This window comes from Suillus fuscotomentosus (assembly GCF_016647785.1).
Source record: "Suillus fuscotomentosus strain FC203 chromosome Unknown F5891scaffold_124, whole genome shotgun sequence".
In the NCBI taxonomy this organism is placed as follows: domain Eukaryota; kingdom Fungi; phylum Basidiomycota; class Agaricomycetes; order Boletales; family Suillaceae; genus Suillus; species Suillus fuscotomentosus.
The window spans coordinates 81,416-103,826 of NW_024539636.1; the positions used below are offsets into that span (position 1 = coordinate 81,416).

The 22,411-nt window shown below is 47.5% G+C and overlaps 9 protein-coding genes across 9 annotated transcripts; 5 read left to right on the forward strand and 4 right to left on the reverse strand.

Moving 5' to 3' along the window:
• Positions 1 to 1,546: 1,546 nt before the first annotated feature.
• On the forward strand, positions 1,547 to 2,735 carry F5891DRAFT_88240 (uncharacterized protein). The gene is made up of 3 exons (XM_041373248.1): positions 1,547 to 1,839; positions 1,887 to 2,113; positions 2,162 to 2,735. The coding sequence occupies exons 1-3, from the start codon at positions 1,760 to 1,762 to the stop codon at positions 2,602 to 2,604; spliced, it is 750 nt and encodes a 249-aa protein (XP_041218212.1). The 5' UTR covers positions 1,547 to 1,759; the 3' UTR covers positions 2,605 to 2,735.
• A 2,678-nt stretch (positions 2,736 to 5,413) lies between these two features.
• Positions 5,414 to 9,292, forward strand: F5891DRAFT_1069458 (uncharacterized protein). The gene is made up of 12 exons (XM_041363225.1): positions 5,414 to 5,922; positions 5,991 to 6,134; positions 6,183 to 6,302; positions 6,353 to 6,509; positions 6,559 to 7,142; positions 7,192 to 7,305; positions 7,355 to 7,423; positions 7,473 to 7,729; positions 7,782 to 7,959; positions 8,008 to 8,567; positions 8,618 to 8,726; positions 8,777 to 9,292. Exons 1-12 carry the CDS (start codon positions 5,482 to 5,484, stop codon positions 9,077 to 9,079), a joined length of 3,036 nt encoding a protein of 1,011 aa, XP_041218213.1. The 5' UTR covers positions 5,414 to 5,481; the 3' UTR covers positions 9,080 to 9,292.
• Positions 9,293 to 10,443, forward strand: F5891DRAFT_1282412 (thioredoxin-like protein). The gene is made up of 5 exons (XM_041370534.1): positions 9,293 to 9,536; positions 9,587 to 9,773; positions 9,829 to 9,950; positions 10,009 to 10,163; positions 10,225 to 10,443. The coding sequence occupies exons 1-5, from the start codon at positions 9,366 to 9,368 to the stop codon at positions 10,262 to 10,264; spliced, it is 675 nt and encodes a 224-aa protein (XP_041218214.1). The 5' UTR covers positions 9,293 to 9,365; the 3' UTR covers positions 10,265 to 10,443.
• A 254-nt stretch (positions 10,444 to 10,697) lies between these two features.
• Positions 10,698 to 11,384, reverse strand: F5891DRAFT_1069461 (uncharacterized protein). Its single transcript, XM_041363226.1, has one exon. The coding sequence runs from the start codon at positions 11,345 to 11,347 to the stop codon at positions 11,150 to 11,152; it is 198 nt and encodes a 65-aa protein (XP_041218215.1). The 5' UTR covers positions 11,348 to 11,384; the 3' UTR covers positions 10,698 to 11,149.
• A 354-nt stretch (positions 11,385 to 11,738) lies between these two features.
• Positions 11,739 to 12,621, reverse strand: F5891DRAFT_88382 (uncharacterized protein). Its single transcript, XM_041373250.1, has 4 exons — positions 12,499 to 12,621; positions 12,048 to 12,446; positions 11,923 to 11,993; positions 11,739 to 11,868 (listed from the first exon to the last, which is right to left on the reverse strand). The coding sequence occupies exons 2-4, from the start codon at positions 12,441 to 12,443 to the stop codon at positions 11,853 to 11,855; spliced, it is 483 nt and encodes a 160-aa protein (XP_041218216.1). The 5' UTR covers positions 12,444 to 12,446; positions 12,499 to 12,621; the 3' UTR covers positions 11,739 to 11,852.
• Position 12,622: 1 nt separating this feature from the next.
• On the reverse strand, positions 12,623 to 13,203 carry F5891DRAFT_88381 (uncharacterized protein). Its single transcript, XM_041373249.1, has one exon. It carries the CDS (start codon positions 13,142 to 13,144, stop codon positions 12,779 to 12,781), a length of 366 nt encoding a protein of 121 aa, XP_041218217.1. The 5' UTR covers positions 13,145 to 13,203; the 3' UTR covers positions 12,623 to 12,778.
• A 1,257-nt stretch (positions 13,204 to 14,460) lies between these two features.
• F5891DRAFT_1197509 (uncharacterized protein) lies at positions 14,461 to 16,075 on the forward strand (the record flags this gene model as incomplete). The annotated part of the gene is made up of 10 exons (XM_041368500.1): positions 14,461 to 14,492; positions 14,542 to 14,601; positions 14,650 to 14,893; positions 15,100 to 15,137; positions 15,186 to 15,249; positions 15,297 to 15,323; positions 15,393 to 15,484; positions 15,533 to 15,630; positions 15,680 to 15,723; positions 15,773 to 16,075. The coding sequence occupies 10 exons, from the start codon at positions 14,461 to 14,463 to the stop codon at positions 16,073 to 16,075; spliced, it is 1,002 nt and encodes a 333-aa protein (XP_041218218.1).
• A 2,311-nt stretch (positions 16,076 to 18,386) lies between these two features.
• Positions 18,387 to 19,061, forward strand: F5891DRAFT_964191 (Cupredoxin; the record flags this gene model as incomplete). The annotated part of the gene is made up of 5 exons (XM_041376076.1): positions 18,387 to 18,566; positions 18,619 to 18,639; positions 18,699 to 18,847; positions 18,903 to 18,926; positions 18,980 to 19,061. Coding segments are annotated over 5 exons (456 nt in total), but the record flags the coding sequence as incomplete, so codon positions are not given.
• Positions 19,062 to 20,661: 1,600 nt separating this feature from the next.
• Positions 20,662 to 22,311, reverse strand: F5891DRAFT_986614 (uncharacterized protein; the record flags this gene model as incomplete). The annotated part of the gene is made up of 6 exons (XM_041377797.1): positions 20,662 to 21,245; positions 21,408 to 21,499; positions 21,550 to 21,678; positions 21,741 to 21,898; positions 21,952 to 22,093; positions 22,136 to 22,311. 6 exons carry the CDS (start codon positions 22,309 to 22,311, stop codon positions 20,662 to 20,664), a joined length of 1,281 nt encoding a protein of 426 aa, XP_041218220.1.
• Positions 22,312 to 22,411: the final 100 nt, after the last annotated feature.

Genomic DNA, 22,411 nt, shown 5'->3' on the forward strand with positions numbered 1-22,411 from the left:
CCTCTGAAAACGACCGGAACTTACGATTCGAACGAGTGCGTGCTTGCGGGAGTCACATCAACATCCTCGCCGTTCGTAGTGGCCCGTCCAAGGCCCGTCAATTAAGAAGTTTAAAGGAATGTGTTGATCCGAATTTCACGAGCCACATGGGTATCAACTTTAGGCAACACTTGCAAACAGTCCGATGGGGCCCGAATTTCTCAGGTTATTCCCGTCCAAGCTGCATCAATCATCAACCGAGAAACTACTAGTATGACCTTGTCATCCAAAAAAGCTCGAGGCTTGTCGCCCTTATGGACCCGGAGGCCTCTCGGTCTTTGAAACCTACCGTACTCTCAAAAAAATGCGCAACCCTCCTAGTAAATTTCACTACCATCGGCGAGTCAGGTCATTAATTCTCTTGTTGAAACGAATCATTCAAGTGTCAATCTATAATAGTACTTACTTGAAGCAAGTTGGTGCGCCAAGTCCTACTGTTTAATGCCACAGAACATTTTTCCGGTTATAGACGCGCTCATATACATACAAGCGAACTTGATCAGCATCATCTTCGGCGTGAACACTGCTATCCCAGATATATATTTGTCTCACCTTGGCTACTGCTGATGTCGGACAACTTGTGGATTACATCATGTTGTAGCCGGGCCTGCCAGGTTGTCGTGGGCACATTTTGTACAGCAAGAAAAAGCCCGTTTCTTGTGCAACGTGGTCACCGTTTAGATCGTTGGACATGTGCATCGGTGATTTAAAGATACGACTTTCTGTTGCCCTCTAACGGCGCAGGCTCAACGGGTTTTGATCACGGTGCTATTTCATGGAGGGACTGTACGTCATCAAAGCATCTTGCCACAAGTCCGAAGTCCTGATGAGGTATGTGTAGCAAGGGAATTCGGTACCGGTTATCATAACACATTCTTTTTGATTGCTATGCTTGATTGACCGGCCACTCAAGTCACTCGCTTGGTGATTGCGCTGATGGGCAGTCAAGGGTCCAGTAGGACCCTTGTCGGCGCCGGCTTTTATTCAAACGCCTTGATCTTCTATATTATATGCAATGACTCGTTCCAGCTTTTTCTCTCGGTGTTGTTGAAGATAAGAGCTGATTTGTAAACCTTAGATTATGGTGTGTTCGCCATAGAGATGGTCGCAAATTTTCTCTTGCGATGGGGCTGTAAGTCGGACGTAGAGTGCTGCCGTGTTTATTATAACAGTCCTCAAGTCACCCTATCCCATTCTTTTGAGGCGATACACATTGCAGTGCTGCTAGCCTCTGGCGATTCACCTCCAAATTCGGAAATCTCTTCACACATCATGCAAAAATATGGCTTCTAGACGAAACAAAATTTACAAACACAGCAAGTGAAGTGGATGATCGGCTCTTTTGTGTGTTCCTTCTGATTTCGAGTACTCAGGTTGCACATAGTTAGGAATCTTTATCACTCGTGACATACTCGAATCGGTGTGCCAGAGTCGCTCTAAGTTTCCGTACTCATGAAAGATTCCGTGAGTTACTACGTCATTGTTGATTTTCATGATTTGGAAACAAGGTCGGCGATTCAATGGTTGCCCCATGTCATACACGCAAGAGGTAAGAAAGACGCATGAACTCAAATAAGACATGTTGCTACACGTAACACATCAAACACCGACAGAAAGGGTGAAGTCATGCGAGACGAAGATAGCGCACCTGTGCTTCCCCCCTTAATAAGTTACCGCAAGCACTATTAGAGGTTATCAAAGCCACCCATACAAACACACGATGTCTCAGCCGATGATTATACTTTACGACGTACCATCCAATAGTCCGCAACCTTGGGCCCCCAATATCTGGCGGGTACGGTAAGGCATTTTTCTCTAACAAATATATATGCTGATATATTTTCTAGGTTGATACTCAATTATAAACGGCTCCCCTACCGTACTACTTGGGTGGATTTTCCAGACATCGAGGAAACCCTCCGTGGCATTGGGGCCCCACCAACATCCGTCAGAAATGATGGCCGGCCTGTCTTCTCTCTCCCAGTCATCGTGGATCCCATACGGTCGCCGCAGGCTCCTATAGTACTTTCAAATGCAAGTCACATTTCTGAATATCTGGAGGTTACTTACCCAGGCTAGTATAACTTTCTATCTGCAATCTTTATATCTGAACAATTTGCAGCGCGTCAAGTCTTTCCAGAGGGATCTCGTGCACTGCAAGCGTTGTTTGTGCACTATATACAAGAAATATTCGCGAAGCCACTGCTCCCTATCATGGTGCCTCTTAGTCACCAACGTTTACCGGAGCGTAGTCAAACTCATTTCCTCAGTGGGACGACGGCAAGTCATCTTTCCGTTCCTCCAGAGAGAGAGCAGGCTTGGAGGGCAGTTCAAGAGCAGTTCGATTTTCTAGCAAATATTCTTGACAAGAACTCAGGCACTGACGGTGACGGGGTGGTTTCTATGGGCCATGAGCTCACATATGCTGACTTCGCCATCGTTTCGGTACTCATTTGGATAGAGAAAGTTGCACCGCATGATGGCTGGGTGAGGATTCGGCAGTGGAACGGAGGGCGGTGGGGTAAATTATGGGAAAGGTGCAAGAGCTGTATGGATGTATTTTAATTAATTCCTACGACGGGCGTCGCATCTAGTGAAATTGCCATCCCTTCTATACCTTATTTTTTCCCTTTGTTCGAGTTTATACTGTACAAAATGTTGATGTATTGGCCCGTGACAAGAGTGGGCGTATGATAGTAACTCTGATTCTGTGTGCACATAGCGAGACTCAGGTGAAGGGGCATGCCATCAATGCAATTCCGATATGCGCAGCAGACGTAGTCGCTATAAACAGTCCTACTAGTATAGTCTACTTATTCAACACCTTACCAGTAGTTGAACCTCCCTCAACTTGAGATGCGATATTCCTCGCACAAGCTAACTTTAATCAACCATGAATCTTGATACCTTGCCGCCTACTTTGAATCAATTCCTCACTACTGGGGGTTCTATAATATATATCATTGCCTCAGGCCAGAAGTCCGAGTCTTAGTAGTACCACGTACGGTTGCTTTAGGTTGTTTGTATTTGTTTTATTATGCAGGGCTTGACTGTGGTAGACGCTATAGCCTCGACATCCGACACTATTCAACTAATGCATCATCCTCTGTTTATTAATATTCCTGAAGCCCTCCTGGGATTTTGTGCAACTCATTTAAATTTCGAACCCATTCAAGTTGTCATACAGGGCGATACGATCAATGATCAAGAAATCCAACCGTAGCACTTGCGAGGACGTGCAAAACCTTTCATGAGGTTGCAATGAACGAGCTTTGGGTTGACACAGATGGTTCAGAACTGCTGCTAGGCCGTGTAACTAGGCCATATACAGTGATATATCCTCCCATCAAAAAGGTCAGTATGGAGTCTAGACTAGCCACGCCGTTCTTTTGATTTTTTTTGTTCATTGGCTCATATGCCAAATGCCTTTCGAGATATCGAGTCATCATCCGAGCATGAGGCTCGCCTAATCGATACATGCATCTTCCCGAGTGCGGTCGTCTGTCAACATGGAGGCTTCTCGCTCTCAGATACTTGGGTCACCTCCTGTTTCTTACGCTGCGCCATTGTTATCTATCGGTAACCGATGAAAGATTAAAATGTATTGCGACTTATTGTGCTACTTTGGAAGACTTGGCCATCGCCTGTAGTTCCATTACAGCGGACGAGCTTTTCTTGCTGATTCAAAGGCTACTTGTAACTCTGTCTAGTCCAGCACTCGACTTGGCAGCATGGGAGCACCTCTCCAACCATCCCACCTTTCTCATAGTCGTGACCAATAAGGAGAGCACAGTTCTTCCCATTTGGCCTCCTCAAGTTGATACCTTGATGTCTTTCTATGCAGACATGGCGCCACCATCACGACACTCCAGAATCTTCCTCGCTTAAAATTTCGAGGTCGTCGGTGTGTCGCCTTAGACTGAGGCTGAGCGGCTCGTTCGTGCACTACCCAAATGTAAATCATGCCATGAACACATTCTTAACGTATCTAATCGGTCAGGAATTCAGGAGCCCTCAGGCGACTCTTCGACGGTAGTCACAGTTCTTCTGTTTCACACAGCTACTACGACTCCTGCACCTCAAATTTTCGTTACTCCACTGTCCTTGATAATGACCTCCTTAAGTTGAAAGCCATTTCGAGCTGGCCACACATCCACTCCCTGACATATTAGAGGATACACGTCGTGGTACTGTCACCTTCCGCGGACTATTCGCAGCTCTCCGTCGATGTCCCCTCTTGCGTACCTTGTTTATGTGGTTGCACGCTGTAATCATCGACATCGATCATATACCCGATCGAGTCATCTCAACATACCGCCCAACGATAATTAGGCTCGAAGACCTCCTCCCATACAATAGATGCTGAAGTTGTTGCCGTATCATTTTCTTCATGTTTCCTTGCGTCGGTGAAGTTATCGAGCACACGAGGGAGGCGGAAGGTTATCATACATCTCGAATATCTAATATCTTCTTCGATACTTGATTGACATATCGCAGGAGCACACTCGAAGACCTGAGTTGGAACAAGTATCCTGAAGCTGCTACATTCTCTCATATCCAGTGAATCGGTTGTTCCTGGTCGCGGTTGATGCTGACGATGGTTGCAATCGTTTTCTCCCATCTGACCCTTCAATTATCGGCCTACTTTTTCTGTCGCCCATTTCTGTAGTGTCTGTCGATGTCCAATTGAAAGCTAACTTTGGGACGCTCGATCCGTTTGTAAATTTTTTCCATCAGCACAAACGCAATCTATATCAATGCTTGTATGGCTTCTCCTACGCGATTTACATAAAACTATTCCCTCACAATAAACAACGCTGTACAGCCTCAAGCTAATCCTAGTATTTGTGCAATGGCGGATTAATGGCTCTTATCCGACACTGCCAACGGAAGCAAAAGATTTCAATGTAGGGTACGATGATGTAAAAACCCGTGGGTAATGTCGGGAACGACAACGCTCCGGTGGTAAGTCAGGATCTGCAGCATGCGGTGTGAGATGCAGTCGAGTTACTCGCATCTTTGGATCTTCTGTGACGAATAGGACTTAGAGTACCTTGGCGGACACTTTCCAGAGAACCCGTTCACATGTGATATTGTGAATGTCAGGCTGTATCCGATAAAACGATGGGACGACACGCACCTGGAAAACAGTTGAGAACGATCCTTCAGACCTTTACGGTGCTCGAGGACGGACAAACCTGGGTCTGATGACCAATCTGCGGTAATACGCCTCCATCAAAAAATAAGGTGCCTTGAGTGTTCGCTAGAAATAAGTAATGGACAGTTTTATGAGGGTTGACGTTGAAGTTCAAAGTGCTTGGCGAAGCTTGATCGGTCTTATTGAATATTCCTTATCGGCCCTATAGTAACCGTCCCAAGGTCATTCAATTGGGCAAAATCGCTAAAAACTTGAGTAGCTAAGTTAAGCCTCAGTCTCAACCTATGGCAAGTCCGTCTTCATCATGTTCGCCCTCTTCATCAGCGGTTACCATCCCAATACCTGGCAAGTCGATTTTGAAGCGTCCTCCACCTACGCAAACTGGTATATTCTCTCGAATCAAGGGTTTTCTGCCAACACAATCTCCCGCTTTTGCTAGCGACGACATCAAGCCTCTCAAGCGTGCCCATTTTATACTTCCTAAACTCGTCACAGTTTACCCTATATCCTCTACCAACCCTCCGTCAACACCGACGCTCAAAGATGAGAAGCGGGCAATTGAAGAGAGAGAAGCAGAGAGACGCAGCAGAGTTGTCAGAGGTAACTCTATTGGTCCGAACGAAACGGAAGATTGGTGGAATTTGGACAAGGTGGAATCGTTCTACAGAGAGTGTTGCGCATCGAGAGAGGAAGAACCAGATCCCGCAATTTCGGCTGCCTTTAAGGTGACAAAATTTACTTGTGGGTTCTGAGAGCACATCAAGCTAATCTCGAATGCGGCTGCACTCAACAGCGCGCATCAGGCACAAATCCTCGGTCCGTTGATCTGTCTGGTGTACAATTGACACCTACATCTGCCGCAATCCTCTCTGACGTGTTTACGATCGAATGGGGTCTTCGAAAACTCACCCTTCGAGAATGTGATTTGGACGACTATGTAACTGATTCCCCCCTGGTTGCCTCTCCTGTGCTCATCACAACCCAGAAATTGAAACTTATGCTTCACGCGCTGCTCATACCTAGCACCCTCGTTTTCCTGTCCGTTGCGTCAAACCGTCGCCTAAAAACACCTGCGTTCAAAGTGCTTGGTTTTTATGCCTCACAAGTGCGTTATTTTCGCAGGTAATGATGCACCTGCTCATATTTCATCGTCAGGCAAAAAATCTACAATTCCTCGACCTCTCACAAACAAATCTAGACAAGAAGGCAGTAGATTATATCGTAGTCTCATTGACAACAGCACCTGAGCCTGGTTTGATCTCTCTCCGTCTAGATGACTGTTCTCTTAGAGTGCCAGCGCTGGACGTTCTTGGTGAGCTATCAACGTTCACCCTTAGTCCAATTTCCACTAAATGTGGCAGCCCGAGTTGTTCGTACTTCATCTCTTCGCAACATCTCTTTGCGACATAATCGCATCAATGCAACAGGAGCTGTCGCGCTTGCTCTCATGATCCGAGACTACCCAGACGTGGTCCCTAGTACTCCTAACTCATCTACCTTTCCTTCACAAGGAGGTATTATCTCTTCGCCGCCTTCCTCCCCAATCCCCCCTTTTGCCCATCTACCACCTCCATCACCTGTTACCCGTACAGGACCCGTACTGCCTCCTCCACGTCACCCATCGTCCATGCCTCCTCAAACAACTTACACACCTTATGTACCTCGTAATCGCCGAGGTGCTGCAACAACACAAACTCTCCCGCTCTCGGCTTCTGGTCAGCCCGTCCCCATCATCACATCAAATCCACAGGGTGGTGTCACCACCCGCCATCTTGCACCAAATGTTGGGCATCAACGATCGGAGGGCGGACTCCATCCCAATGGTACGGCCCACAGGCACGATGACGGTCCAAGTGCTGCACTGCTGGACAAGGTGCGCGCTCTCGATGCATTACCAAGACTCGGAGCTCTCCGCACATTGGATTTACGAGGCAACGACCTTCGTGTAAGTATTTTTTCGAGTATAGTATTGTCTATTGATGGCGTTGGCGTAGAATGGGGTTACTTATCTGGCACAAGTACTCAAACGAAATAGAACCCTCAAGGTCCTCAACTTGAGCGAAAACAAGCTGGATGTTCAGTGCTTGGTGGCAATTGCCGAGGCACTGGTAAGCGCTTAGAGTCTCTTTGGTTGTCAGTTTTAACAGCAGCTTCTAGAAATACAATCATTGCTTAGAAACTCTGGATCTCAGTCGGAATCCCTGCTCCGGTCCTGGTCTCGAAGGCGTGCGTTGATAACTCGCTGCACATGGCGCCTAGACTGATCAATGTTTAGATCCAATCACTCCGAACGGCCTTCACATTAAATAATGCTCTCAAGCGCCTATTCCTCTCCTCCACCGCCATGACATCACCGGGCGCTATCGCACTCGCAGAATTTCTTCCTGAATCAAACTCATTGCTCCACCTTGATCTCACGGACAACAACTTGGACATCGCTGCCATTATGGCCCTGAGCTCGGGACTCAAGGCTAATCACACGATGCGATGTCTCGACGTCAATATACCTCCAGATGACGAGGAATTTGCTAAGTGAGTGTCTAGTGATCTGTACAGTACGCTTCATGAATATGACCTCACACAGAATGTGTCGTGAAATTCTCAACACTTGTATCCGGAATACGGAGGAAGCAGAAAAAGCGGCACATGTTTCTGATGGACTTCGTAGTCCGGCGAGCAACAAAGGGTTTGGTAAGGGTGTGTGGAACATGATCCAGGAAAGTGAACTAGCCAAATCAATAGGTCAAGGTGGCGGGCTCAAGGTAGGTGTATGTTCCCCATACATGATCAGCCTACTCACGATTCTGAAGGGTAACGATGAGGTTATATCAAGAGCATACGCGCTACTGTCTCAAGTCGAGAACTCGGTGAATAGCCCAAGGTCCATTTCGGTCGCATCTTCTGGCGTATCCTCCTCGACCGTTGTGTCACCCGCGGACCAAGACCTCGTTCAGCAAGCCAAGGCTATTGTCGACGCAATCACAGAAAAAGTGCAAACTACGACAGACATCGTCCTGCTAGAAGAGCTCCTGGGCCTCTGCGATAAACTGAACAGTGCTATCGCACAGTTGTTATCCGCTCCTCCAAGTATATCACTTCTTCACGGTCTTGGGTTAAATATTCCAAGCGCAGTGATCAGTCCCGCTAACGGAGATGCTTCATATGGGAACCCCGCAGATCTGTCAGAAGATGATACACCACTAACTCCGAAGGTAGATAAAGGAAAAGGTCGAGCAGAACCAGAACCGGAGGAGCCGGAGAAAGTGTTGAGTCCCACTTTCATGATAACCGAATCCGAGGACGAGGATGAAGACGACAACAGACTCTTAGGCGAGGAGGACCAAATTAGCGTCCCTTCCCCTGTGGTTAGGTGGGTCACCATACGAGCAAAGTATCTACATACCCTGATGATGTTCAAAGGTCGAAAAGTTGGGTTGAAGAAGAAGGGGAAATCTTCCGAAAAGGTGCTGTCCTCCTCGGACCTGAAGAGATGGAGGGAGAGTACGCTGGCGAAGACCTCCGTCGTGAGGTGAGTATATTGGTTATCTAGTTTCGCGATTTTTTCGAACGCTGTTGTAGTTGTTGGAGGCTATGGTCGAACGGCCTCCTCCTCGCGGAATAATCGATGAATTTGGTATGGACCTGGACGTGATTGTGCCTGAAATAGCTTCTCCTCCCCCTGGGGAAGCTCTGCGGCCTCCACCGCGTCCATACATCTCCCGCACTCGTTCCACCTCTTCCAATGGATCGACGGGAGACCTACATTCTCCGAATTCGCCTACGACAATGACTGCCGCGAGAAGCCCTACTTCGCCCACATTTCCAGCCTCACGCCCATTTCCAGGAGGCTTTTCAGCAAGCCCTCCTCCTGAGCCTCGATAGGGCATCATGCCCTTCGTATATCATTTATTTGACTACATTGACTATTCCATTCGGACTTGCCATATACCTGCTATCAATAGTAGTTGTGGAATGTGAAATGTCTATCGTTCAAGGTTTTTGTTTTGCGTTTGCCTGCTTGAATTCATTCCATGTATATTACCTTAAATTGTGGATTTAATGCGACCAATACGTACGAATAGCAGCTGGAGCCCCTGACAGACGCCGCAGTGGGTGCAACGTTGTCGCTTAGCCTCTTCAACCTTTCAACTCTACCTACGCAAGCACTATGTCCTCCGACGAACTTGGGGCTGATCCTCAAGCTCCAAGGCGATCCTCAAGAATTTCAGGGCAATCAAAAGTAGAGGCTCCTGCTCTCGCTAAGAAACCGAAAAAACCTTCAAAATCGGGGAAAAAAAGGGCAGCCGAGGAGGTCGACAAAGATGAAAAGAACAAGAAAGTACGCCACTTCGAGCCAAGTTGTCTGACTTTGACTGTAATGCATTCAAGGCCAAAGCTAATGAAGACGAGACGGTCAAGGAGGATGATGATGTAGCAGATGTACTAGCGCCCATCGACATTGGCGATATTCTCCCCTCCATAACCCTCAAAAACGAGCAAGGCGAAGACATCAATACTGGTTCAATTGCAGCAGAGAAGGGTGTCGTTCTCTTTCTTGTTCCGAAGGCTGACACACGCAAGTTCTTTTGGGTTTATCTTGTTGTTCATCCTAGCAACGGTTTTTCTTCTAGCTGGATGCACTACGCAAGCATGTGGCTTCCGTGATATATGGCAAGAATTTGCCTCGCTTGATTATGATATCTATGGAGTCAGTGCCGACTCCTCAGCTGCTCAAAGTAAATGGCAAACGAAGGTACGTCACCATGCATATTTTCAATGTGCAAGCAACAACTTGATGACCGTCACTTCAGAAACAACTCCCATTCCCACTTATTTCTGATCCAAAGAGGTCGTTGATAAGCGTTCTTGGGGCTGGTGATGGAAATAAGACGAAACGCAGTCATTTTGTCTTTGAGAAGGGTGGTAAGCTTTTGGATAAGCGAATGCCTGTGAAGCCGGTAGACAGGTGCGTTCCATGTCACTGTACTGTGTTTTTCTTTCTCATTCGTCGATATGGCATACCTCAGTCCCCGTCTTGCATTGGAGTTTATCAAAGGCCTCAGCTAAGCGAATAGGCCACGAACACGCCTGCTCGGCCAAGTTGATACTATGAATCCTTTTGATCTCGTTTTGTTTCTACGAATTTATACACCATCATACATCGCACTTTCTGGCTTATCACCGACAATGACGCTGGCACCAGTGACACTGGCTGGTTTCACAGTAATTCAGACCGAAAAGCCACAGAGCAAGGATCTCCCAAACAATGTTGAGTGTCGAACATCCCCTTCAGATCCATAATTGCACATATACGTGCCAGAGAGTATCAGCTCCTCTGGTTTTTTGTCCGATGAGTTGTGTTCTTCAAATCAGCAAGTAAAATTTACTCGGGTGGGAGTGCATCCAACGCCCTCACGCAATTCAAACACTGGTCCATCGCAAATTGTACCTTGCCACACGAGGTCCACAAATTATCGGTACTTCAGTACACACCTTCGACTTAGAGGGAACAAGCTGGAAAATACAAATTCAAGTCTAAATCGAATATACATATCGTGTCCGTATACAGTCTCAAAGTCTGGAATATCGAAGTCCTTGGCAAGTAACAGGTTGTGCACAGTTATGACCAGATGCTACAGACAGGAAGTCGTCAAATTGCCTCATCATGCAGCACCGAAATCCAGTGCTTACTTGTAGCTTAGCCCTAGCAGAATAGATAGACCATAAACAAATGAAAATACATAGTTCGTTCGTTCTCTTTTCAGAATAAATGCTCTAGCCTGCTGCTTCCTGTTGTGTCCGAGGTGTCACGACCAACGTGCGGGCAACTTTTCTCGCCGTCATTAGGCTGCTATGTCATCGCACAGGTGCTTGTCTATTGGAATCCGAACGATCCGACGACTCTATCAGATAGGCCCTCACGCGGAAGTCACATCCGCGCACCCAACCTGGTTATAGGGAATTTATTAGTGACAGGTTGTACAACTCGGATGAACCCTCTGGCACGTCGGGCAGGCTCAAGGGATTTTTGAGTGTTGTGAGGAATGAAGGGGTTCCACAATTAAGGAGGTATTGATCGAGGTTGTTGCGGAGGTCAGCGCTTTTGAGACGTGAAGCAAAGTCTGATAGAATGGGTGGTATCGGTCCCATTTCGGGAATCGAGTCAAATTTGCGTAGATGAGGGTCAGGAAGGATGATAGACATAGGGAACGCGCTGAGGATGATGTTGCGAAGCTGGATGCAACGCGGAGGAATGGCATCGCAGAGACTAAAGTAGTACTTGCTAAGCAACTCTGGGAAATCATGAAGAAGGACGGGGAGGAGTCAGAGGGAGCCGCAATACAAATTACGAGATGCGAGTTGGAGATTAGCATCGAGCCAGAAACTTGAAGGAGAAAAGAAGGAGCTTGTGGAACGCAGACCAGCACTGATGGGAAAAAGTCAAAAGAAGTTCCTCCAAAATTGAAGGGCAAATCTCACCTCGCGGGTTTCGGATAGTAGCAATTTTGGCATGAAGAGTCGATGTGAAACAAGGCAGAGCCAAGAGAATGCGAACCCAGGGAAGTAAGTGGGTTGCAGAGACCTGAAAGTGTCACTGCGCAATTGTGAGCTACAATAAAAATAAAAAAACTGGAAAATGGTGGAGTTGAAGCAGTTAAGAAGCGTGCGGACTACACGGTAAACATTGAACATGTATAACAGGTCGAGAACAGAGAGATACGTACTCAGCTTGACGATCTCTGCCTGGCGGTTGAAGATGTGAATGATCTCGAGTATGATGACTTGCGTTAAGCCGCTAGAATATCTGGAGGAAGTGCTCGAGTACAACAATAGACCTGGCAAGACTTACTTTTGAACTTGATACGTTCATTGAAAGATGTCCGTTGCCACTGACACCATTGACGGGTGGCTGACTGCTGTTCCTGGAACCAGCAACAGTTTTGCGCTCTTCTTGCATTCGTGCCCTGGCACGTACATCCGGGCCGTTCTCATCTTCCATAATCTGTTCATTGCCTCGTGCAGGACAAATTCCGAATTCTAGATCCTTCACAAGATCCTCCGCTTCATTATCGAGCTCGTGTTCGAACTCAAGCCTGCCAGGGAGGAAGGTGGCAATTTCGTGTACCCCAGGAGCAGAGGTTGGGGCTACCTTGGGTGGTGGAGGTAGGGAAGTGGTCATGGTTGACATTCGTCTGCGCTTGCGAGCCTGGAATTCATCTGGGTCGATGTTAAATTCGACATCCATCCGCTGTAATATGATTCACTCAGTGAAGGGGACGACTTGAATCATATAGACGTACAGGAAGCGGCCAATTACGGGAATCAACATATACGCTGTTGAGCCGTAACTAACGTACGAGGTATCCTGAACAGCAGCAGCAGGCGGGTCAGGTGTGATTTTGAGAAAACCAGCTTGCACCAAGAGTCCCAAACTCGACTCGCCTTGTTCACATCAATCTTGACGGGATCCCGTACTTCCCTGCGGTGAAGCTTACCTCCACGACAAGCGTACTCCCGGACGAAGGTCTCCTTGATGACAAGATAAGGTTTGGGTAAGATTCAGAGCTGCGAGCAGAGGGTCTACTCGGCTGGAGTTAGCAAATGTAGAGACAGTCTATTGGCAAGATTGAGGTCGTTGACAAATGAATCGTGCGCAACGGCACTAAGACCAGAAGCCAAGGGTGGCAAGTGGCGGGATCCAAAGACGAAAGGAGCAGTACAAGGATTAAGGCCGGCATCAGATGTTTTCGGTAGCATGGGAGACTGGGCATACGCAGCAGCAGTAGAATTAACCGGATAGATATTGTCTTGGATGAATTGGACTTCCAGGCGTGAGGTCCCAAAGAACTGTCGTTGAAGTGCGTCTTTGGCTTCCTGAGCATCGAAGAGATTCACGTATTCGACTAGAGCGGTTGTGGTTCCATTGCCGAGCATAGCAGAATCCATGAGCTTCACCTCCTTGATGGGACCGAAAGGATAGAACAGACGATGCAAGTCACTGGCCTAGGGGTTCTAATCCGAGGAGTATGCCCCGCACTCCAAGGTCCTTTTTTAGATTCGCCTAAATCTCCTCCTCCAGCATTTTTTTCTCCATCGCAATGCTTATTTTTGAAGAAGCTTGATGAAAAATTTGAGACAGTTGCCTGATGAAAGTCCTCAAAATATGAAAAACATGCTGCAGCACGCTGGAGCTAGTACTAGTGGTACCTACTAGGAGGAAACTGTTGATCGTAAAGAATAATCCTGAGACTATTCTCATATATCCTATGTGATTTGCATATTCCTCGTGTGCATAGGAGGAAACTGGCCCCTCTCCACGGAGCACCAGAGTTGCTGAAAAAAAATTCCCAGGGTGGTGGAATCAACGGAGGAGGCTAATAATAGATAGGGCACAACAGAGGCTCATCCCACTGATCCCACTGACATATACTCCTGACAAGTTGTGTATGCTAATGAAGAGATTATTGGGAACCACAATTGTAAGTTCATACACCTAAAAAATAGCCAGTGGTATTTTCATCTGCTGCCCACGCTGGTGAGTCACAGTTTGAACATTGATCCTCTTGCGTCACTGTGTCAGACTGAGATCCTAATATCTTCTCAGCGTCAAGGTGATTTTGGTGTGGAGCGGGAGCGGCTGGGCTGGGCTCAGTAGTAGCGATGTTTTTTGTAAAAACTTCCATCGCCTCATGCTACCACAAATCATCTTCTGCGGATCATGGGTCTCTTGAGTCTTCATGGGTCTCTCCTCAGTGCCGCAGTCAATCCGAGTGCAGCCAGCATGTGTCCTCGATGAAATTCTTACTGTGGTCCCTCGCCCGGCAATGATCACGAATGTCGAGCTCTGGCGTTTGTGCCCTACCCACGACAGCAGCAGTTTTCGATGCGAGGCTCACTGACTTGAAAGCAGAGCTAGCTTAGTCTTACTATCGCATTTTGACGAACATCTCGAGGTTGTCCTGCAGTGGCGGTAGTGTGTGGGCCCGGGGTGAGCTGGTGTTGTTGGTGCCCAAGAATTGCTCTCTCGGGGCTCACATTTCAGTTTGGAGGTCACAGCAGTGGAAGTCAACCAGCGAGATCTTGTCGATAAAGTCCTTGCCCGTTATCCAGAAGAATTCACGGGTGCATTTGGAACTACTACTATGTGGTCTGAAGAACGAATGATTGGCATGCAGTGTTTCGAGAGCTGTTGTAGAATGCAGACGATGCTGGAGCTGAAAACTTCGTTATTGTATATGATCAGAAAAAGCCAGGGTGGAACCATGGCCATCGATTCTGTTGGACTGATCTGTCAGTATTTCTTGTGTCTTTACAAATCCACAAAGGTCTAATGTTCTTGGCAGCCTGCCCAAGGATGTCAACATAGCGATGAAATGGTCCGCCTTTCTCGCAACAAAGCAAAGGTTAGAGGTCTTCTTCTCGATCGGAACCGAACTGATACTGTTGTATAGATGCATCCATATGCACAATTTCCGCCGAGTGTTATTACGCGCATCCAAAGTATGTCTATCTCGTCCCGGGTTCTTTCTCGCCCAAACGAATCGCAATGCAAATTCTCAGCAGACCACAGATACACAGGTCAAATATGCCCCCCTCGCCGAACTCGCACCTCTGTCTAGCAACACCCTCATTGCATCGACTTATGATACACTTCTTGCTCCTCTCCTGACCCTTTTCACGGATACCTTGTCATCTGTGACATTCCTCATTAAGTGCTCGCTGCTCGCTGCACAGATACACGTTCCATGCACTCTCTGCGTTTTCTGCCCTAACCATGACTCAGAGTCGCTGGGAAACCGTGCTAGCAACATGTGGACGGGAGGGAAATAACCAGTGCCAATGGCCGCGAAACCCGGCATATCCAATTCGTGTTGTGGCTGCTCTACCTCCACTCTGATTAGCGTGCGAGTCTTGGTGCTATTCCAACTTACTATCGAAGGTGAGCGGGCCTGACTATGTGTTTGCGCGGTCTCACCATCCCCTTCAGATATTTGATCGCTGCACGACACCTGACTTATAAGAATGCTGCTGACAGTGTTTCGGATGGCTTAGTCTGTATAGCGGAGTTGTCCTGCCGCTCTGTCCTGATGATTTGCAGGAGAACTTTGTGGTATTTAAATTGCAGGTAAGTGAGTGGCCATTCGCCTGGCAGAATCAAGAACCTAGACTATCGCTGACGAGAAATACCATTCAGATCAATCAGTGCTTCAGCATCCAATCACCAATGCACTGTAAGCTAAGAAAGTGGAGCTGGGCAAATGTCCAGTTTCAACTCGTCTTTTTAAAGTGTGTCTCATGATCCTCATGTTTCATTCACAGCTTCATTGCTCTTAGGGTTAGCACCCAGGTCAGTGCAGATGCTCAGGACGACAAGGGCAGGGTAGACTATTATGCTGTTGCACATCGCATTTCGGAGGTCTCGAAGCAGCCTGGTATTCTTATCGGTAGCCAGCTCAAGGTCATCAACTGAAGGGCCTGCAGTCGATGGTCAGTCGTTACAACAAGGTATCCTTGCAGATGAGATGGTGAGCACGGGCTTTCGCATTCTCTATATCTTATCTCATTCGAGCATAGGGTCTCGGAAAAACAATATGTTCAAATCTCGCTGCTCACATTCCTCATCGAGGTCAAGAGACAACCCGGGCCTTATCTTATCATCGTGCCACTGTCAACGATGACGAGCTGGTTCGGCGAATTTGCAAAGTGGGCGCCGATGGTGAAGATGAAAGGGCAACCCCACACAACGTCGCGACCTCCAAGGCGAACTGCAGATGGGTCAGTTCCAAGTTCTGCTCACCACATATGAGTACATCATCAAGGACCGAATTTCTCAGCAAGCTCAAATGGGTGCACATGATCATCGGTGCGTGGGTTTGAGTATTTTGTTGTCCGCATGAACGTGCTGCAGAGTCAGCTGTATAGGCAGATGAAAAAGCACAAAATGAACATGAACACGAGGAATGCGAAGGGGTACGTTTCTTAGTGAGTGGGCGAGTCGTGGTGCTGATCTTCAGTGACTGGTGGATAAGACACTGTCTAGTATTTTGGATATCCAGTATTATATGGACCTGTGATGTGTAAACCCCCTTGCCGTGCTATTCTCAACTCGTTATGTCTCTTCTTCTTTCCTAATCCTATAGTATGGCTGAGAGTTGGTAGCTGCCGTTACAGCCTTGAATAGATGGGTGATTCAGAAACGCTGGAAAATACCCAGAGGAGCCCTAAGTGAACAACACACCATGTTGCCATTGTCAGGACATGGGCACAGCCAGAGAAGGGCGCGAGATCCTCGAGGTGCCTGAGGGCGACCTTAGCGACACAAGGAAGTGATTAGAAAACAAAAAGTAGTAGCAGCGACGATGATCAGAGTACTTCTGAATTGTATCATTTCGAAGTTCGTCAAGGGTCTTGATGAGCTGGCTGATATCCTTGGCAGAGGATAATTGAGTCACAAACATTGCTGTCCGACTCGGGAAATATTCAGGAGATTGAGAGGAATTGTCGCTTAAATGGCAGCTTAAACTATCGTCACAGGTGGGTGCGATGTTGCCCGTCGTTGTGGCTAATACATTGATTGTCATAATGGTAGACGTTGAGGCCTAAAGGGTGGGAAATTTGGTCATGGCAAGGGGGACCGTTTTACCCCTTGCCATGACGAAGCTGCCGGCGCGTCTTGGTCTCCTTATTCATGGACTCGAGTTATTGACCCGAACATGCCTCAAAACAAATCAGAGCGTCCTCACAAACGCGCAAAACTTAAGCAAACCTCGCGGAAGGTGTATGAATTCTCGAGTGCGATCGATGTCAGACGTGCCGCACTGCAGAATCAAGACCAGAATGTTCAAATAGAAGGTGCACGAGCTTACAATCATCACTGCGAACAATATTCACTCAGTCATGTAGCCCTGTCTGCGTTGCGCTCAACTCTGTCTGTCAAGTCACGAGAGACCGTTGCTCCTCAGGATAAGCGACTTTCGCTTGTAGTGCAATGGATGGAGAATTCGCCAGGTGCTCATGATATTTTTGAGATATGGGAGGGTACGAATCAAGTGCGATCATTCTCAATTCTTCCTCTCGGCATTTTGACGTTGCAATGCACTAGTCGTCCAGTCTATCACTCCTTGTGTCTACTATCCTCGGTCCTTACTTTGTTATCGTCTCATTTCCCATACCACTCACATGGCACTCCAATCATCAAAGCGCTCTTGTCGCCAAAATGGATGCGCAAAATTACTTCTTATTTCTCTGGTTCCAATGAGCTTCTTCTCGTCTCATTAAAACTGTTGAACACTGTTTCTCACTTCGGAGGTGGGAGGGAACGGAAGACACTTTATGAAGCTTTCCCATGGGACATCAAGGTGCGTTGGCTTTCGTACGATCGCAGATCTGAATTAAAAAAATATAGACGTTGGCAAAAGTAGTGCATATGAGGAGGAGAGGGAAAGGAGACGCAGAGGATGTGCTCGAAAGACCCGGTATGTGTCTACGACATCTGTAGACCTTGGCCTATCTGAATTTTGTCAGTCAGATATCCGCACTTATTACGTCTTTTTTATTCTCTCCTTCATCAACCCCGAAACTTCCTCACTTGTGAGATCGACTTTCCTTGAACAACAGAGAGACGTATTTCTGTCTATTTCCAAAGTTTCTCAAGATTCATATCTCGTCATTCGGAAAGTCCTTGAAGTATGCTGGGTTGGGCTGTGGTCTGATCCAAAAGTGAAACGGACTATGAAAATTGGATTTTTCGCTGAAATTACTATTGGACACCACACCTATAGTTCAACTGCCCTTTGATCTCCTTTGTCTCGCTCTGCAGCTCTGCAGCTACGCAGTCATCGTTCCTTACATGTCGCGAATCTAAACAAGTTCGTGCTCGCATATTGATGTCTCTACATCTAATGGACGTATCGCGTCTCCCACAGTTGAGTCTGGTGATGGTCCACACATTCTTCGTCGTCCTCGACACCGAGTTGTACTGTGTTACAACTTCCGATAACGCTCGGATCAAGGATACCTTCGCGTACCTCAAATCCGAATCGGCTGATGCACGTCGTATTTTGGGTAGAATCTCATTTGATCAATGCCACTACAACCAGCTCAAAAATCCCGTGCACCTTCCTGATGACCGAACCCCTGCCTGCATCATGCTAGAGTGCCTGGATGAGAGCAATTGGCAAAAGGTGCACCCTGTGTAGTCCTCATCAATAACATCCAGTATACTTCTCCTAGTGTCCCTGTCCTATTACAGTTACTGAGCGGTGCTATGACGGCTGCGGATCTTGCGCCCAATGGCTCCGTATACACTCTGCCACGGAATAAGGTTATCGAACTTACGTTCAATCCTGATAATTCCACTGGGGGTCCTGTGAGTCTATTTCAAAATGACATGTATGTCGTTGACTGACATGTCTTTGCAGCATCCATTCCATCTTCATGGGGTACGTCTTGGCATGTCATCTACATACACTCGATGGACTAATAATAATTTGGTTTGTAGCACAGTTTCGCTGTTATCAGGAGTGCTGGAAGTACTGCTTATAACTACATCGATCCTGTCATGCATGACACAGTGACCACTGGCAACACCGGTGATCGTGTAACGATCCGGTTCATCACCGACAACCCTGGGCCTTGGCTGTCACATTGGTAAGTGTCATATCTATGTCTTTTTAGCTGGCAATAACTTTTTGTCTTTGTGAAGCCATATCGATTGGCATCTATCCGCGTGAGTTGCTCCTTTCACTGAGCCTGGACTCAAATTAATCATTGGATTCGTAGCGGACTGGCTATAGTATTCGCAGAGGCTCCTGAAGATGTGGCGGCTTCGCAGCCCCTCAATAGTAAGCACCGAGCACTATGAACTAGACCGGGTCTGACGATCAACGTTAGATGCTTCGAGGCAGCTCTGTCCGATATACAATAGCATTCCTCAACAGAATTTCCCTCTCCCTCCCGTTGATTGATATTTTTAGTAAAGGGCAGCTTCGTCATGGCAAGGGGTAAAACGGTCCCCCTTGCCATGACCAAATTTCCGTAGAGTCGAGACTCCCAGCACGTGAGAAGGATGTCCTCACCGACTGGCTCTTCAAACTCTACTCTGTCTACGTCGACCTTCGCTTTGCATAATGGAAAATTAACTCTTTGGCTATTCTCGATGACGGTTCCATCCACTACCTCGACTTCTTAGACTCATTTTTATAGCATAGATCGTGTAGCTCGATGCATCCACTCAGGCTGGTGCTTCTATTAAGCTCACCGTCCCCAACCCCACCTGCCCTGTCTGAACCGCGGTCGCAGGCGGTTGTGCATCTGCTGTCTACAGTGACGCAATCGCAGCCGCAGGTTTTGCCCGCGAACACTCCAACTACGGTGATTTCTCCGGCCCCCCAAGCGAGGGTCAGACTTTCGAATATTCAAAGACAGTCCGTATGTCTCTTTTCACTTCGATCGAATGATGCTAATCCCCCCATAGTCGACCTCCTCACTCGCCCACCTCCCCACCCCAATGGCAAGGCCCTCACCACCGGGTGTGGCATCGCCCCCTTCGCGTACATTGCCACAACCTTCAAAAGCACCATCCGTGCACTCACCTCCCACAAAGCCCAGCTCATCACCCACAAAGCCAAAATCTATGTCCTCCACAGCGGTTCAGACACGCAGGCAGGGTCTCAAAGACATGCATCTACTTAGTTCGTTCCATCCAGACGGGAGTTGCTCTATGCTGGAATGCATCAGTCTAGGATACCACTGCGCCTACTGTGGACCCAGTGCTGTTGAAGGAAGGCAAGTTGGTGTCGGATCAAAATCCCACCATGCAAGTAACCCCCGGATCTGGGTTATAACAGTATATTGACCTGCTCTTATGTGAGATCAGGGTGCCAGATCGTAACGCCCCAGGTTATGCTACGCAGTAAGTCTTTACAGACTCTATTGGACAATTAATCTCATTTCGCAGATTTTTTACCAGCTGTCTCCAGACAAATCTCAAGCTCTACCCCACATGTGAGCGAGAGCAGCTTAATCCTCCTTTTGAGAAGGTGATGGTGGATTGGCAACGGGTTGTTAACGAAGAGCTTGCCTGGCATACTAAGTAGCGCAGTTTTTGGTTGGAAATTCATCTTTGATCGAAATTTCTCTTTTCATTACATCTTTGCATATGCGTCGGATTCTATCAATTTAACAATGACAATACTTTGATGAGGTTCATTGTCATGATATGTTACATACTAATACTAGACATAACGAGCTTTGCTAAGCATGCAGACTAGCAGTGCAATCTGCAGTAAGCGTCAACGTCATCTTGACCGATGGACTTTGCGACCCAGGGTGGGAGGCGGCACTTGAACCAAAGTAGAGTCCTAACATTTTCATGCAGACATAGATACCTGTATATAGGATACGTGGGATGGATCATGGATAGTATAAGTGGGTATCACTCCATGCATCAAACTCTGCCGGATCTACGACTTGAGGACTCCTCGATAAGCCCTTCCCAGAATTCCGATTGAATTGGCAACATCATTGCGCTTTGAAGGTTTAGACTTCCGGCTTGTCCTGCGGCATTCATGCTCGGCATTTAGGGGATCTGCCATGTTTGGGCTCGCTGCATGTACGGGCTCGATGACAGGTGTCATAGCAGAAGCCGTAGAAGGTACATTAGAAAGTAGGGCAGGATGCACCGCTGATGGTACAGTGAGAGACGATGGAGGCGCCCTAGGAGACCTGTTAGGGGCTGCATCAAGCACAGCTGAAACTATAACGGAAGACCCATCAGGTATAGACAAGGCCGCAGCAGCTACTGTGGGAGACCCTGTAGTGAGAGATGAGGTGGGGAGCGCAGTGGTGGCCAAAGTACTATGTCTCTCCTGTATGACCAATCCACCTTGGGAATCATTCAGCATTTTAACCAGAATGGCGTCAAATTCTGGGCTAGCCCAGAATGGATCGCTATACTCGGTCGTGCCAGATGGCGCAGATGGAAACTCGGCCTCAGTGGTTACATTCTGGGTGAAGTCAGGAAGAAAGTCTACGGCCGGCAGAGAAGCTGAAGTTGACAGCACAGAAGCTGAAGTTGACAGCACAGAAGGGGATGGTGGGATGCCACAGCCCAGATCTGGTTGAACAATTTCATCGCTCATAATCGCAGGCACTGCTGGTGACCTCACAGGTTAGGTTAGTGAGAAGGCGTTGTACGATCATCACTCACAGTATACATAGTGCAGAAAATCACGGAAAGGTCCCACAACGCCCATCTCAAAATTTGGATAATTGCCCAGTTTCATTAAACCAGCATGAAACCTTCATAAGATCAGCCCCCTGTGCCACATATACTGAATGTGCCAACTTACCGGTATACTTCCAACTCACCATGAGCTTCAGAGGGTGGACCCCCGGCAAGAAGCGTGAAGGACATCCCAGTTGTGTCTGCAAGGGCTTTTAGGAATATGTTGGACATAGCAGCAATTGAATCCAAGTTTCTATACAGGAGGTGAGTATCAGGCTACTATCAGTAACACATTGGTGGTGTCTGGTGACTTACTGCGATCGAGCTGTCTCAGGTTTGCTCTGGGGTGTCTCCTGCTCGTCCTGGACTTTGTGATGCCTTGAGTCCTGAATCGGTGTATGCTGTTTTAGATTCGATTCGATCTCGCGCTCAGTAGGCACAGGCAGCTTGAGCGTTTTGCTATGGACAGCGCTCTGTATGGGATTAGCTATAGTAAGCCTCACAGTTCTACAAAATTTAAACTTACCAAGGGAAAATTCTCTTCGCAACATTTCCCCAAACCTACTGGAGTGAGAAGGTCAGCATCGATGCCATAGATCTCCTTCACCGTGACTGTAGGTGCGACTTCCGGATCTAGCCACCCGGGGCACTTGTCCTTCTTGCAGTGCCTGAACACAGAATCGATGCTCGCATGCGAAGATAAACAATACCGGAATCTAAATGGACAAAGGTATTTCCCATTAAGAACGGGAACTGGCCAGTTGTGTACTGATTTCGGTTTGTCTAAGCATTTTTTATAATGGGCACGTTTGACATCCCGAGGATTATCATGATCAGCTAGCACTGTGGTCGCTTGACAGTGGTCGCATGTCCACTGTAGTGACATGACTGATTGTTGAAGACGAAGAAGAAAGAGGCTTTACGGGGAATTGCAGAACCTAGATTCTTCACTGAGTGGTTCAATAATATAATGTCAATTTAACGTG

Excerpts from the sequence above, each read along its gene's own strand:
- F5891DRAFT_1069461 (XM_041363226.1), bottom strand. The coding sequence starts at position 11,347 with ATGGGACCGATACCACCCATTCTATCAGACTTTGCTTCACGTCTCAAA.
- F5891DRAFT_1069458 (XM_041363225.1), top strand. The coding sequence starts at position 5,482 with ATGGCAAGTCCGTCTTCATCATGTTCGCCCTCTTCATCAGCGGTTACC. Across the intron at positions 6,303-6,352 it reads TTGGTTTTTATGCCTCACAA|GCAAAAAATCTACAATTCCT; the intron begins GTGCGTTATTTT and ends TTTCATCGTCAG. Across the intron at positions 7,424-7,472 it reads CCGGTCCTGGTCTCGAAGGC|ATCCAATCACTCCGAACGGC; the intron begins GTGCGTTGATAA and ends ATCAATGTTTAG.
- F5891DRAFT_88240 (XM_041373248.1), top strand. The coding sequence starts at position 1,760 with ATGTCTCAGCCGATGATTATACTTTACGACGTACCATCCAATAGTCCG. Across the intron at positions 1,840-1,886 it reads CCCAATATCTGGCGGGTACG|GTTGATACTCAATTATAAAC; the intron begins GTAAGGCATTTT and ends TATATTTTCTAG. Across the intron at positions 2,114-2,161 it reads TCTGGAGGTTACTTACCCAG|CGCGTCAAGTCTTTCCAGAG; the intron begins GCTAGTATAACT and ends AACAATTTGCAG.
- F5891DRAFT_88381 (XM_041373249.1), bottom strand. The coding sequence starts at position 13,144 with ATGGATTCTGCTATGCTCGGCAATGGAACCACAACCGCTCTAGTCGAA.
- F5891DRAFT_1282412 (XM_041370534.1), top strand. The coding sequence starts at position 9,366 with ATGTCCTCCGACGAACTTGGGGCTGATCCTCAAGCTCCAAGGCGATCC. Across the intron at positions 9,537-9,586 it reads AAGATGAAAAGAACAAGAAA|GCCAAAGCTAATGAAGACGA; the intron begins GTACGCCACTTC and ends AATGCATTCAAG. Across the intron at positions 10,164-10,224 it reads CCTGTGAAGCCGGTAGACAG|TCCCCGTCTTGCATTGGAGT; the intron begins GTGCGTTCCATG and ends GGCATACCTCAG.
- F5891DRAFT_88382 (XM_041373250.1), bottom strand. The coding sequence starts at position 12,443 with ATGGATGTCGAATTTAACATCGACCCAGATGAATTCCAGGCTCGCAAG. Across the intron at positions 11,994-12,047 it reads TGAACGTATCAAGTTCAAAA|CGGCTTAACGCAAGTCATCA; the intron begins GTAAGTCTTGCC and ends CAGATATTCTAG.